This window comes from Triticum aestivum, chromosome 5B (assembly GCF_018294505.1).
Source record: "Triticum aestivum cultivar Chinese Spring chromosome 5B, IWGSC CS RefSeq v2.1, whole genome shotgun sequence".
Lineage (NCBI taxonomy): Eukaryota > Viridiplantae > Streptophyta > Magnoliopsida > Poales > Poaceae > Triticum > Triticum aestivum.
In genome coordinates, this window is record NC_057807.1 from 679,848,965 (window position 1) to 679,865,440 (window position 16,476).

Below are 16,476 nucleotides of genomic sequence, written 5' to 3' on the forward strand. Positions count from 1 at the left end.
AAAGGCGCCATTAGAAAGTTATTCATTTGGTCAGAAACTTTGCGTTGGACCTTCTGCAATAAGGCCGGATTTGTATGCTGCACTTCTGAACTAAACAAGTGAGAGAAATAATTAAGAATGTGATTATTCAGCTCAGGCATTCCCTCCAGCCAATTACCCTCATCATCCTTTAACCGTTTCACAAAATTCTTTTTTCTTCTCGCCGAGGCAAAAGCCTGGAAGAAACCTGTGTTGCGATCTCCGTACTTCAACCAGTTTGCTCAAGTTCCAAGAGGTATTCTATCAGTTCCGCTAATTCTTTTCTTCTTTCTTCACTAGCATCGTCCATTGGTCCTGCCATATTTTTCTCAAGGTCTTTTTGCGCTTTCCGGAGCCGCTTCTTTGGTTTCTTGAGGACCCTCCCAGTCATGAAATAGGGCGTGCATCTTGTTTAGTTTATCATATATATTGCTGATTGATGGGTCTGACCCGATATCAGTCCAAGCTTTCTCAACAGTGTCATTAAAACTCTCCTCACGCAGCCAACGAGCCTCAAATCTCTTCGGTTCAGCATTGTTACTTGATCGGGCTGCCCCACTGTGGTATTCTGAATCCACTAGCAGAGGGCGATGATCTGAATGATTGAACTCCAAGTTTTCCAGTGCAGCTTGGGGGAACATATTAATCCAAGCATCATTCACTAGCCCACGGTCTAGTCTTTCTTTTATTCTTCCCCTGTACCAAGTGAACCGGTCACCAATGAAGCCTATGTCATGTAATTCACAGCCATCAATGGCATCCTGGAATGCACGCATATATTGGGGAGGTCTAGGATTCCCTCCTTCTTTATCATGCAAGAACTGTATTTCGTTCAGATCGCCTATTAGTAGCCAAGGGAGATTATACGCCTGATGGAGTTGCCGCATACGACTCCATGTTAAATGTTTATTTTCCCACTTAAATTCCCAGTCAAGCGCCAAACAGTATTATTTATTTCCTCAATTTTAACATCAATGAACATTGAATCAAGAGCTAACCTATGAACTTTGATATTATTTCTCCAGTAGAGAGCGAGACCTCCCTTCCTACCATCACTAGGACACACCAGTTTATGGGCCATCCCCAATCTCCTACGCAAACACTCAGCCGGATAGATATCGAGATGAGTCTCCGACAAGAACATCACATCAGGGCTGCATCATCGCTGGACGTCCAGCAACGCTCGAACCGCCGGGGCGTTCCCGAGCCCCCGACAGTTCCAACCTAATATTTTCATTGCGTCCGATCGTCCCCCACAAGGGAGGACGCCGATATCTCAGAGGTTGGAACATCTTTCGCACTGTTGATTGCATCACCATCATCGCACTTCTGTTTCTTCTTATTGGCGTTCTTCTGTGGTGTGTTCATCTCATCTTGGGTCTTACCCGGGATTAATTGCTCGCCGATTCTGCTTTTCCATATTTTTAGGAAAAGAACTTCTGATTTAAGGAACCTATAATAGCTCTAGAAAAGTGAGATTTTCCGCTATGTAGTATGTTTCCTTATATTGAGCATAAAACTGTTTCCACGGTTATTCAGTTATGCTTCCATATGAAACAAATTTTGCTTCCATATGAAGCAATCTTTTGCTGATTTGGCGAATTTTTAATAATGAGCAAACTTAGTTTTGCGTCCTAAATAGAACAATTATTTTGTTTGAAACTAGAAAATATGTGCTTCAAACAAACACATAATTGTTCTGGGGAACATTAAATTGCTTCCAACAGAAAGAAAAAAAATGCCATTATCGATTCGTACCGCCCGTGTTTTAGGGAGGAGCGTTTTTACGAAATGTTTTTTTGAGACGACCCACTTGACTTACTATTGTTGGCTCACATCACATCCGTGTTGAAAACGTGTCGTCAAACTTAAACTCACGAACTTCTAATCCATTTTCGGGGCCCGTTTGGCATATCCATCTATATCTATACTATTATTAATCTATATTACTATTAAAAAAGCAAACATGAATTAGTCTAAACCCATCAAAATTATTTCTATATCTATACTACTATTTAAAGAGCAAACATGAATTAGTCTAAACCCACCAAACTTATTGTACACAAGAAAACCAGCACCCTTGAATCTAACTCACTTAATTATATCTAAGAGCCCTGGTCTGCCGTCGAAATGAATGGACGGGATCAAATGTTCTGCCAGTCTGCCACCAACGTACGGTCCCAGTCATGCCCACCAATCTGCTCATGACATCGTAACCCCGAACCAACATCACGTCTCAGTTGAAAAAAAAAAAACTTCACGTCTCCGACTCCACCCCTCCCCCAGCCGCCACAGAACTCCTCCATGTTTCCATCGCCGCCGCCCACCGCTCCTCCTCTCCTCTGCTACCCCCAACACGAGGAACCAACCTCCCGAAGCAACCGGGGCGGCAAGCGGCGGAAGGATGGAGAGATGGCGTCTGCGGCGACGGTGAAGGAGATGGGGCGGGTGTCCTGCATCTGGATCAAGCACGAGGAGGAGCGGCGCGAGGCTTCCTGGAAGGAGCCCGAGGGCCGGGTCTTCTCCGCCACCACACGCACCGATGTCGCCACGCTCCTCGGTGAGCCCCGTGACCAGATCCTCGCCGGTCGTGCCTCCTTCGCCGACCTCGTCGCACAGCACCGGCTGCTGGGGACTGAAACGTGAGTAGATGAGATTCTCCAGATTGTTTTCTTCTTCTCTCTCCCTACCAATCCTTCTTGCTTCCCTTCTTGTGTCTCTCGATGGTTTGTGTTGGCAGGTTTTAACATGCCTTTGGTTTGTGTTGGCAGGAACTCCACTTCACGCTCTGCTTTGGTGGATCTCACTACGCTCAGGAGGTGTTCGACGAAATGCAAAGCCAGGGAAAAACTAGAGATGAGACACAGGTTCAGTTTTCTCTTCAGGCAACGAATGCCTTCCTCTCTTTTGCTCTGGCCAGCAACATAGTCGGCTCCCTCTCTTTTGTGTGCAGTTACACAAACACACACATGTACGGCCTGTAGCCATGCTCAGACATCCTCAGCACACACAGACGTCGCTACAGTGCAGGGACACACACAGCAGCCTACTGTCAACTCCGCATGCTACTACACACGAGCATGGTCTATACTTTTTTTTAGATGAAAGGCATAAAGCCCGACTTCAAATTAATGAAGCCATCAACCGGCTAGGATACATGGTGCTGATTATTACAAGGCAAAGCTTGGAGAAAAACTGAAAGATTACAAGTGAGATCACACTTCGACAGACCAAAGTGCAAACTTGCCAGTACAAAGCAAACAAGACCAAGCCGCCGGAGGTACTTCGCAGAACAGAACAACGAATACAGAGACATCCACGGGGCACCGAGCAAGTAGTGTAGAGGAGGATCGTGCCTGTAGGGAGGAAAACATTGGATGTGCCACACCCCGGACGTGCAAATGCTAGAGAGGAGAACCAATCTCCTCTACATCCAAGCCGTGCCACAACACGTGGATGCCGTAAACCGGCCAGCGGAGCATGAGCGCGGCAGGGCAGCAACCACTGAAGGATAGCAGGGCGCAACACCTCATATCCACCATGCCGGAAACCCGAGCAAGCACTGCACCGTGGCCGCCACCAACCAAGAACTGCAGGCATCCAACCCAACCCCTACCCCTAGCCGACGCCTCCAAGGAGGACCACGATGATGGAGCACCGTCGACGGCCGGCAAAGGCCTAGATTTTCACCTGGGGAAAAAAAGGGGAGGGGAGGTGGAGGGAGGGTAACTCAACGCGCCCTCATGAGGGGATTCAGAGCCGATGCACCGCCGACGTCGAGGTCGATGCGGAATCGACCAGGGGAATCCCCCGTTCCAAGCTCCCTCCACCGCACCTCAGGGGCCGGATCTTGCAGCACGGACGCGCTGAATCCAGACCGGTGAGGGGATGTAGAGCAGACGGAAGGGGCTGGAGATCCGATCTGGCAGAGCCACCGGAGCAGCCCGCAACAACGAGGCACCTCCGCCGCCCGCACGCCGGAGGGACGGCCAGCACCCACAGCGCCCTCTGTCGGTGTCAAAACTGGCAGATCTCGGGTAGGGGGTCCCGAACTGTGCGTCTAAGGCTAATGGTAACAGGAGGCAGGGGACACGATGTTTTACCTAGGTTCGGGCCCTCTCGATGGAGGTAATACCCTACTTCTTGCTTGATTGATCTTGATGATATGAGTATTACAAGAGTTGATCTACCACGAGATCGTAGAGGCTAAACCCTAGAAGCTAGCCTATGATTATGATTGTTGTTGTCCTACGGACTAAACCCTCCGGTTTATATAGACACCGGAGGGGGCTAGGGTTACACAGAGTCGGTTACAGAGAAGGAAATCTACATATCCGAATACCCAAGCTTGCCTTCCACGCAAAGGAGAGTCTCATCCGGACACGGGACGAAGTCTTCAATCTTGTATCTTCATAGTCCAACAGTTCGGCTAAAGTATATAGTCCGACTGTCCGAGGACCCCTTAATCCAGGACTCCCTCAGTAGCCCTTGAACCAGGCTTCAATGACGATGAGTCCGGCGCGCAGATTGTCTTCGGCATTGCAAGGCGGGTTCCTTCTCCGAATACTCCATAGAAGATTTAGAACACAAGGATCGTGTCCGACTCTGCAAAACAAATTCCACATACCACAGTAGAGAGTATAATTTTCAACAACTCTAATCCGTTGACAGCTTTTCATAGCGTGACGTCCCACCACGGCCCAGTCTTTATTCGAACCGTTTTTCCGATCCAGCCACTACACATGCTGCGAGGCGGTTTTATTGGCACGTCCTGTCGAAGCAGAGATCGTGTCCCCCTTATCACTGGATTCTCATCAATACGGGCGTGGGTAACCCAACCGTGTTTGTTTAATATGACTCCTCGATTTTAGGCAAGTCCCAAACGGTCACGCGGGGGACGCTTGATATTCGTCCTCTTTATAAAGGGGCCAAGGCCTGTCCTTTTCTTCCCATGCTTGACCCTTCCCCTCCCGCACCTCGAGTTCCAACACCCAAGGTTCAAGCTAAAGCACTTCGGTCCTTCGACCATGTCCGGATCCAATTTTCAAGGCCGGTGGATGGCTTCCTCCATCACAGAGGAGGACATCCGGAAGCTCAGGGAGGCCAGGTATCTCACCGCCGAAATCCCGCACAGGCTGCCTGCTCAAGGGCAGGTCATCCCCACTCCCGAACCAAATGAGCGTGTCGTATTTGTTTCCCACTTCCTCCGAGGGCTAGGTTTCAGTCTCGATCCCTCCGTGAGGGGGCTTATGTTCTATTACGGGCTATATTTCCATGATCTAGCTCCGGATTCCATTCTTCACATCTCGTCGTTTATCATCGTGTGTGAAGCCTTTCTCTGCATTACCCCCCACTTCGGCCTATGGCTCAAGACTTTCAACGTGAGGCCGAGGGTGATTGACGGGCGTCACGCGGAGTGCGGAGGTGCTGTAATAAGCAAAGGCGTCGACGCCCCATGGCCGAAGGGTTCTTTCGCGGAAACATCTGATTTATGGCAGCAGAAGTGGTTTTACATCACAACTCCCCGAGGTACAAAGTGGACGGCCGCTCCAGCGTTCCGCTCGGGCCCCCCGCTGCAACTGGCAACATGGGTCAACAATGGACTAGATTGGGGGCCAATTAACGACGTGCCGACACTGCAAAGCCGCATCCGAGACCTCCTTAAGAGGGATATCTGTCTTGTCAAGATAATGCAAGTGATGCTGGTTTGTCGAGTCATGCCCTACCAGCGTCGTCCTCTCCGTATGTGGGAGTTCAACCTGGAAGGACCGCGAACCATTCAACAATTCTTCGGCATGACGCTCAAAGAGATGTATGGGTCTTACTTCGGATCACGAATAAAGTGTCCGGACACCACCGAGGACGCGGGTCTCAATTGCAACCACCCGGATACCCAAGTAAGTAATTCCGCTACCGAACACACCATCCTTCCTGTTTATCATAACACCATTCTGAAAGATTGCTCTCTGCCAGGACTGGTCGAGGAAGGCGGAGAGGATTAGGTGTCCGACCCCCCTTCCCGAAGGCTCGCCGAATCCTTTGTTGACCAGGATGCTTGAGCGCGCGCCGTATTAGGTGCCATCAGGAGAAGACGAGGGGGGAGTAGGGAAGCCAGAGATGGGCCTCATTTTTTACACATCCAAATTGGAGGAGTAAGTGCCTCCCCGAAGGAGGATAACCGGGGAGGGGAATCTAAAATCCCTTCTCCCCAAGGTAAGAAAAGGGCCGCCTCCGAAGACTTGGAAACGGAGGCTTCTAAACAAGGGAGGAAAACCTCGCAAGGGGGTCTGCCCTCCACCGAGCCGTAAGTAAAAGAGTGCTTCGGTAAATGTACCCTGTTTTGTCTCTAAGGATAATGACTGAAACATATTTGTTGCAGTCCAGCTTGTAGCCCTTCTCCACAGAGTTCATCCTCCGGAGATGATGGAGAGCGAGACGCCTCCCCCTGCCTCCCTGTCACATGGGACGGACGACCCCGAGGTGTCGTCACAGAGGATTTCTCCCGATCCGCCGAGGCCAGAAGTTGACACTTCGGCTACCCAAGGTTCGGGCTATTCGGTGCCCAGGGAGAACGATAGGGAGAGTCCGGGATTGTCCGGCATACAGTAGGGCACCCTGATGGGTCTGCTGGGGTGAGCGACAATCTCAGAGACACATCGTACCTTAATGGGTACGGTGATTGAGAGGATTTCATCCGCCAAAAGCGGGTTGGATGAAGCCTTTGCGAGTCTGCTAAGCGGCTTCGAGGTACACAAAATAATATATGTATTTGTGATGGTATCTCACATGCTAAGTGTGCTCTGTATAGATAGTAGCCCCTAAGACTCTGGTTGCCACCCAGAGGTGGCAAATAGAGGATCGTAATCCCAGGTAATAATCGCGCTGCTATGTATGTGCAGGCGGCTGATTGTCCGGAAGCTGACCGGACTTCTGATTTTGCCGAACTAAAGCGGCAGCTGGACGTGGCGGATGCCGACATCGCGCTTGTTAATAAGCGGCTTGACGAGGCCCAGGGTATGTATGTTCGGCATGTCAGTGAATTGTAAGAGGAGCATTGTGCTAGTATCTTATAATATATTGTGACTGCAGATGGAGCTGCTGCCGTAGAGATCCTTCGGGCGGAGCTTGCCCGAGCCAAGGAACAAGCTCGAAGAAGTGATGCAACCGCCATGAAGGCGGTCGAAGAACTGAAAGCCGAACAGGCTGCTCATCACCGGAGCAAAGAAAAGATAGCCCAGATGGCTACCGAGCTGAAGGATGCCGCCAACCGCCGTGAGCTCCTTGAAGAGGAAAATCAAGCAAAAGTGGCTGACCTGAAGAAGTCCCTGGAGGCAGCCAAGGAAACCCGCTCTGAAATGAGGGGGATGAGGGAGGAGCTTCGTGAAGCCGGAGATATCGTAGCTGGGAAGCCCTATCTGCTGCGGATGAAATTCGAAGATCTGAAGTATGCCCCTCTGGATAAGTTGTGGAGTGCGGCGGACTCATATGCGGACCTGGCAAAGAGAGCTGCTGATGCGACCGAGTTTTACAAAGATCGGAAAGACCATAAGGCTGAGAGGTTATTCTGGTCGTAGTTCAGTGCCCCGACGCGTCCGCTGCCATTGAATGAAAAGATGGCCGCATGGGTTGAACTCCACAGGTTGTCCGGGCTTGCTATGAGGTCTGTCGTGGATCATCTTCGGCCACAAGGACCAAGGCCGGACAGCTATTTTGGATTGGTGCAACAATTCCTTGGTGCTGTGTCGCATATCGATGTTGTGAAGAGGTCGGCGTGCATAGAGGGTACGCGGATGGCTCTTGGCCGTGTTAAAACATACTGGGCTAGGATGGAAACCACCGCTATTGCAACCAGGAATGCGGCAGATGACCAGGACCCGGACGAGCACTATTTCAAAGAAGTCTTAGAAGGCGCCCGTTTAATAGACGCTCAGTGCTCAAAGAGTGCCATGTTCGAATAACATGTATCGTGATTGTAAAGACAATGTTATTTTGATTATAAAGGTTGTGTTTATACTTTTGCCCGAAAGTATTATAATGCCTCCTGTGCGGCCGTTTATGTATGAATATAACCTAAAAGTTTGCAGTCGTCGGCTTTAGCCCCCACGCATATAATGCGGGGGTGTTCGAGAAAACGCGTAGTTACACTTGATCCAACGTTTTGGTCTGTTAAGGAGGTGATAGCGTGGCGAACCAGGCAATCGGACTATATAGCTTTAACACTTTCACTTAGACATAGGAGTTTGACGGTGGGGCTACTATATAGCCCCTGGTACTTTCGCGCTCAGCCGGATATGGTGCGCGTATGTACGTGACCGGGAAACCGGTCCTTCGTTAATGTGGAGGAATCGCGAAGATTCCGCTGGGTCATCGAGTGGTTGACCAGTCTTGCGCTGTGTCACGACAGTCAGTTTTCGGCTTTCTCTACTGAGGTGCTTGTCCAGATGAACCGGGGCACAACCGCAGTAGTTCTCCCGCTGCCGCCTTAGCCGATAGAACGGAACGTAAGGTAGCAAAACACGGGAGCTTGGCAAACCCAACATTTGACCAAAGACATGATTCGGAGCTGATGTATATAAGGCCAAACTCGCGACGCCGAACACTCCCTAAGGTATTCGGACTTTGTAATGTTTACTGGGCTGAATAACGCCCTTGACAATAACCCTTGAGTTTCTAGGTACGAGCAGTAGTCTGGTGTGACAAAAATGCCGAAAACGCCCGTATTCCTCCCGATTATATAAAGTTTCTAGAGGGGAAGAAGCAACAAGAGATATTAAAAAGGTTTACGCAGGGTCTTATCTAAAAAGAAACCTTGGAGCGGGGCCCTGCTTCACGTCTGCGCCTTTATTTCCATTGTGTCGTATCCTGGAAGGGGGTAGCATGATGATCATCTGTAAAAAAAAAAGAAAAGACCCAGGTGAAAGACTTCGTGCGAGGTGTTTGGTAATCTGAGTGAACCATGAAAATATAATATGCTATGGTATTGATAGGGTCGAGTCAAACTTATGGGCTCTCTTTTACGAGCAGCCCCTAACATCTTTTATGGGGAAATCCCAACTGGGCTGTTACATTGGGTGGAGCGCTGGACTCATCTAACCGTGTCCATGGTCTTGACGACCGGCCATTTGTCCTAGTTGGAGGGACCGCTCAGTGTTTGGCTGCTAGAGCCGCCACGTATTCTTCCACGCGTAAGGAACGCTCTATATTTCTGCTAACTGTGATAATGCTGCATGGACTGGGCATCTTTAGTTTGAGGTAGGCGTAACACGGTACCGCATTAAAACGAGCGAAGGCCATTCTTCCGAGCAGTGCATGGTAGCCGCTTCAGAATGGAGCGATGTCGAAGGTTAATTCCTCGCTTCTGAAGTTGTCGGGAGAACTGAATACAACCTCTAGTACTAGAGAGCCCGTACAGTGGGCCTTGATGCCTGGTATCACTCCTTTAAAGGTAATGTCCTCATATATCAGGTTTAGACTACTGCCGCCGTCCATAAGGACTCGTGTGAGATGGTATCAGTCAATTATTGGGTCGAGCACCAAGGCACCGTGTCGGATACTAGTGGGATGGTCCCTGCGATCAAATGTGATCGGGCAGGCCGACCAGGGATTAAATTTGGGGGCGACGGGCTCAACAGCGTATACGTCCCTGAGTGCGCGTTTGCGCGTTCTCTTTGGAATATGAGTTACGTAAATCATATTCACTGTTTTGACTTCTGGTGGGATTTTTTTCTGTCCTCCAGTGTTCGGCTGACGAGGCTCATCCTCGTCTTCACTTGGCGTCTCCCTCCCCTTTTGTTCGGCGTTCAGTTTTCCGGCCTGCTTGAAAACCCAACACTCTCTGTGGGTGTGGTTTGCGGGTTTTTCGGGTGCCGTGAATCTGACATAATTTGTCTAGAATCTTGTTTAGGCTAGACGGTTCGTCTCTGCTTCCTTTAAATGGCTTCTTCCACTGACCGGGTCGAGAGTCCTTGAATCTGGCGTTGACCGTCATGTTCTCTGGGATGCCATCGTTGTTTTGACGCTTGTTTTTGTTGCGTCGTGGCTTCCCGTTACCATCCCTGACTTCGGATGTGCTTGGGTCGCTGGTGCCGCTACGAGCCAGCCAGTTGTCCTCGCCCGCGCAAAAGCGGGTCATAAGGCTTGTTAAGGCTGCCATTGTCCTCGGCTTTTCTTGGCCGAGGTGTCTGGCAAGCCATTCATCCCGGATACTGTGTTTGAAATCCGCTAAGGCTTCAGCGTCCGGACAATCGACTATTTGATTCTTCTTAGTAAGAAATATGTTCTAGAGCTTTCAGGCTGACTCTCCGGGCTGTTGAATTATGTGACTTAGGTCGTCAGCGTCCGGAGGTCGGACACATGTCCCTTGAAAATTGGCCCTGAAAGCATCCTCGAGCTCTTCCCAACTTCCAATTGAGTTTTTGGGAAGGCTTTTCAACCAGTGCCGAGCTGGTCCCTTTAATTTGAGGGTTAGGTATTTAATGGCGTGGAGATCTTCTCCATGAGCCATGTGGATATGAAGGATAAAGTCCTCGATCCAGACCCTAGGGTCTGTAGTTCTGTCGTATGCCTCTATATTCACGGGTTTAAATCCTTTCGAGAATTCATGATCCAGTACCTCATCGGTGAAGCACAGGGGGTGTGCGGCACCCCTGTATTTGGTCGTGTCATGGCGTGCTGTCGACGGTTATTGTGTTTGGTTCTGATTCTCAGTTGGTGTTCGATCAATGTGATCGTTTCGGTAGCTCTGATCCTGTGCCGGAGCGTGCTTCCTAGATCCGTAGATGGATCTAGCCATACCTGACTTTTTGTCCAGGAGCTCACGTAAATCGTGCGATGATTTGTGTGCGGCATCATTAACTGTCTTGTCACGGCCACGGGGCGGTCGGTCCGGCTGATCGGTCGTTTTCGGCCGAATGGGCTCTACGGCCTCATCGTCGAATTCGGGCAGCAGCTTGCGCTTTGGATAGCTCTTTATGTGACGATCGTCACTGTATTGTTCTTTTGTGTTGAGCACTTTGTTCCACCTGCGGTTGAGCGTATCCTGCGCGGCCTTAAGCCTTTGCTTCTACTTCTTTAGGCTCCTCACGGTGGCAATAAGCCTTCTGTGGAGGTTCTCTTGTTCCAAGAGTTTTTCTAGGATGATGAGTGCATCATCGTCCGGGCTGTTCTCTTCTCCGGAGACAGGTTGGTGAATTTTACCCTCGGGATCGACATCATCTAACGTGGGCTCCGGACTATGCTCATCGTCCCCTGGCTCATCCTGCTCCATCGATGGGTCCATGGGGTCATTGTTTCCTTTGGAGTCAACCGGGGTGTTATTATTTCTTGCGCTGTTGTCGCTGTTTTTACCGTGCCGGGATTTAGAGCGGTGTCTACGGTGCCGCTTTGGTGGCTTATCGAGGGGGTTATCCTTCGTTGTATCGTCACCATCGCCTTCTTTTGATGTGTCCACTATATATATATATATATATATATATATATATATATATATATCATATGATGAGGTGGCTGTCCAGCGTCCTATAGGCGGTGGTTCCTGTTCTTCTCCCGCATCGTCGTCCATACCGTCAATGTCTTCGGAGTTGAAGTCAAGCACGTCGGTTAAGTCGTCGACAGTGGCTATAAAGTGGGTGGTGGGTGGGGAACGAATTTCTTCATTGTCCGCTTCTCTCTCGAGCCGGACATAGTTTGGTCAGGAATTTCTCGACAAGGAAAGAGACCTTAATGAGTTTAGCACATCTCCTAAGGGAGAGTGCTGAAAAATATCCGCGGCGGTGAACTCCATGACGGGTGCCCAGTCAGATTCGATAGGCACGGACGCACGCGGTTTGGATCATGTGGCCGGAGACGAGTCCGAGGGTCCGACAACACCACTCTCACAAGAAGTGGAATCAGTGTTCGGCTCCGACGCCGATGAGTGTGTGGCCTCCGTGGCGGGGTCCTTCCACCCGCCCTCAGAAGGCACGATCTGCTCCGGATTGATTCTCGACGCCACTATAGGCGCGATATCCCGAATACTGTCCGTCGGTAGATCAAAGTCATGCCCGTCGTGACTGTTCAGCGCACCTGTCATGGGCTCGAATCCGTCGAAGATCAAGTCTCCGCGGATATCGGCAGTATAGTTTAAGTTTACAAACCTGACCTGATGGCTAGGGGCATAGCTATCGATCTGCTCCAGATGGCCAAGTGAATTGGCCTGCAGTGCGAAGCCGCCGAATACGAAGATCTATCCGGGAAGGAAAACCTCCCCCTGGACTGTATCGTTGAAGATGATTGAAGGAGCCATCAAGCCTTACAGCGACGACACAGTGGAACTCTCAATGAAAGCACCAATGTCGGTGTCAAAACCGGCAGATCTCGGGTAGGGGGTCCCGAACTGTGCGTCTAAGGCTAATGGTAACAGGAGGCAGGGGACACGATGTTTTACCCAGGTTCGGGCCCTCTCGATGGAGGTAATACCCTACTTCCTGCTTGATTGATCTTGATGATATAAGTATTACAAGAGTTGATCTACCACGAGATTGTAGAGGCTAAACCCTAGAAGCTAGCCTATGATTATGATTGTTGTTGTCCTATGGACTAAACCCTCCGATTTATATAGACACCGAAGGGGCCTAGGGTTACATAGAGTCGGTTACAGAGAAGGAAATCTACATATCCGAATATACAAACTTGCCTTCCACGCAAAGGAGAGTCCCATCCGGACATGGGACGAAGTCTTCAATCTTGTATCTTCATAGTCCAACAGTCCGGCTAAAGTATAAAGTCCGGCTGTCCGAGGACCCCTTAATCCAGGACTCCCTCACCCTCCACTGGAGAGAGCGGCGCCGCCCACCAGATCTAGGGTCGCCGCCCCGGCAACCAGAGCTCCCTGAGCGGATGCAGGGCCGCAGGGCCTCGCCACCACCTTCACTAGGGCTGCACGGCGGCTGGCGGCGCCCTCAGGTGGCGGTGATGACCCACAATTATAGGGGATCTATCGTAGAACTTTCGATAAGTAAGAGTGTCGAACCCAACGAGGAGCAGAAGGAAATGACAAGCGGTTTTCAGTAAGATTTTCTCTGCTAGCACTGAAATTGTAGGTAACAGATATGTTTGTGATAAGATAAATTGTAACGAGTAACAAGCAATGAAAGTAAATAAAGTGCAGCAAGGTGGCTCAATCCTTTTTGTAGCAAAGGACAAGCCTGGACAATTTCTTATAATGAGAAAAGCGCTCCCGAGGACACATGGAAATTATCGTCAAGCTAGTTTTCATCACGCTCATATGATTCACGTTCGACACTTTGATAATTTGATATGAGGGTGGACCGGTGTTTGGGTACTTCCCTTACTTGGACAAGCATCCCACTTATGATTAACCCCTATTGCAAGCATCCGCAACTACAAAATAAGTATTAAGGTAAACCTAACCACAACATTAGACATATGGATCCAAATCAGCCCTTTACAAAGCAACGCATAAACTAGGGTCTAAGCTTCTGTCACTCTAGCAACCCATCATCTACTTATTACTTCCCAATGCCTTCCTCTAGGCCCAAATAATGGTGAAGTGTCATGTAGTCAACGTTCACATAACACCACTAGAGGAAAGACAACATACATCTCATCAAAATATCGAACGAATACCAAATTCACATGACTACTAATAGCAAGACTTCACCCATGTCCTCAGGAACAAACGTAACTACTCACAAAGCATATTCATGTTCATAATCAGAGGAGTATTAATATGCATTAAGGATCTGAACATATGATCTTCCACCAAGTAAACCAATTAGCATCAACTACAAGGAGTAATCAACACTACTAGCAACCCACAGGTACCAATTTGTGGTTTTGATACAAGATTGGATACAAGAGATGAACTAGGGTTTTGAGAGGAGATGGTGTTGGTGAAGATGTTGATGGAGATTGACCCCCTCCCAATGAGAGGATCGTTGGTGATGGCGATGGTGATGATTTCCCCCTCCCGGAGGGAAGTTTCCCCGGCAGAACAGCTCTGCCAGAGCCCTAGATTGGTTCCGCCTCGTGGCGGTGGAGTTTCGTCCCGTAAGCTTGCCTCTGATTTTTTTTCCAGGGTAAAAGCCTCCATATAGCATAAGATGGGCACCGGAGGGCCTCCAGGGGGCCCAGGAGACAGGGGGCGCACCCAGTAGGGGTTAGCGCGCCCCCACCCTCCTGGCCAGGGTGTGGGCCCCCTCTGGTGTTTTCTTCGCTCAATAATTCTTATTAATTCCAAAACTGACTTCCGTGGAGTTTCAGGATTTTTGGAGCTGTGTAGAATAGGTTTCCAATATTTGCTCCTTTTCCAGCCAGAATTCCAGCTGCCGGCATTCCCCCTCTTCATGGTAAACCTTGTAAAATAAGAGAGAATAACCATAAGTATTGAGACATAATGTGTAATAACAGCCCATAATGCAATAAATATTGATATAAAAGCATGATGCAAAATGGACGTATCAACTCCCCCAAGCTTAGACCTCGCTTGTCCTCAAGTGGAAGCCGAAATCAAAAAATATGTCCACATGTTTAGAGATAGAGGCGTTGATAAAAATAAAATACGGACATGAGGGCATCATGATCATTGTTATAACAGCAACATAAATAGATTTTATCATATGATTTCTTATGTTCAAGTAACGATCAATTCACAATGTCAAGTATGGTTCCGAAACTTCATTGGGAACTAAAAAACTACAATCTCGGTCATTGAAGCAATTGCGATTTATCATAACATCAGAAAGAGTCAAGAATAGAGCTTTTCAGCAAGTCCACATACTCAACTATCATATAGTCTTCTACAATTGCTAACACTCACGCAGTACTTGTGGTTATGGAGTTTCAACCGGACACTGAGAAAGATATGGGCTTATTGTCTTGCCTCCCAACGTATTCACCTTTGGGTGATGTCAACAATAATAATTCATGCTAACTTACATCCAATTGGATATATATATATATATATATATATATATATATATATATATATATATATATATATATATATCAAGATCTTTCAAACACGAGGAGCTTGCCAAAGGATAAAATGAAAAAGGGAAAGGTGAAGATCACCTTGACTCAAGCATAAAGTAACAACACAAAGTAAAAGATAGGCCCTTCGCAGAGGGAAGCAGAGGTTGTCATGTGCTTTTAGGGTTGGATGCACAAAATCTTAATACAAAAGAACGTCACTTTATATTGCCACTTGTATATGGACCTTTATTATGCAGTCCGTCGCTTTTATTGCTTCCATAACAAGATCGTATAAAGCTTATTTTCTCCGCACTAATAAGTCATACATATTTAAAGAGCAATTTTTATTGCTTGCAACATGACAACTTACTTGAAGGATCTTACTCAATCCATAGGTAGGTATGGTGGACTCTCATGGCAAAAACTGGGTTTAAGGATATTTGGAAGCACAACTAGCATCTCTACTTGGTGCAAGGAATTTGGCTAGCATGAGGGAGAAAGGCAAGCTCAACATGTTGGGAAGATCAATGACAATGTACTTTAACTGAGATGCGAGAAAACATAAACCATTACGTTGTCTTCCTTGTCCAACATCAACTCTTTTAGCATGTCATACTTAATGAGTGCTCACAATCATAAAAGATGTCCAAGATAGTATATTTGTATGTGAAAACCTCTCTTTCCTTATTACTTCCTATCAATTGCAACGATGACCAAAACTATGTTTGTCAACTCTCAACAACTTTCATGCCTCATACTTTTTATGTGTGAAGTCATTACTATCCATAAGATCAATATGAACTCTTTTATTCTTTTTTTATTCTTTCTACTTCCTCAAGATCATAGCAGGATAGCAAAGCCCTTGACTCAACACTAATCTTTATTATAGATAGCTCATGGACTCGATTACATAAAGAGATCACAAAGTAAAACTCAAAAACTACTTGATACTAAAACTTTAATCTACTAGATCAAGATACTACTAAAAGGATCGAACTAAGTAAAATGGTAAAGATAGGAGTGTGATGGTGATACGGTACTGGGGCACCTCCCCCAAGCTTGGCAGTTGCCAAGGGGAGTGCCCATACCCATGTGATTATGTCCTCAGAGGTGGTGAAGTAGGGGTTGTTGATGATGTAGGCTTGTCGTCCATCTTCCAAGGCATAGGCTCACCATCATAGAAGGATGATTGAGTCTCCGGGATCCTCAAATCTGCAGCCAAACTCATCCTCTTGAATCTATATTCATACTCACGGTTTTGGTTTTGCAGGTCATAGATCTGGGCTTGGAGGTGCTCGATTTTCTCTTGAAGCTTGAAGATGGTCTCCCCAATGACCTTGGCATCCAGCTTGTGGTTGTTGGTGAACTCCGTGATCATCATCTGGTTGGCGTTGAGTCCACGCTCAACCATCCCTTCGCACTTGAATACTTGTTGCTCTGTGGCTTCGAGCTTTGTCTCCATGCTTCCGGTATGCCTTGGTCCCT

At 48.2% G+C, this 16,476-nt stretch overlaps 1 protein-coding gene across 1 annotated transcript; it reads left to right on the forward strand.

Moving 5' to 3' along the window:
- The first annotated feature begins 2,197 nt into the window (after positions 1-2,197).
- LOC123117614 (uncharacterized) lies at positions 2,198-3,552 on the forward strand. Its single transcript, XM_044538333.1, has 2 exons — positions 2,198-2,660; positions 2,790-3,552. Exons 1-2 carry the CDS (start codon positions 2,323-2,325, stop codon positions 2,944-2,946), a joined length of 495 nt encoding a protein of 164 aa, XP_044394268.1. The 5' UTR covers positions 2,198-2,322; the 3' UTR covers positions 2,947-3,552.
- The last annotated feature ends 12,924 nt before the right edge of the window (positions 3,553-16,476 follow it).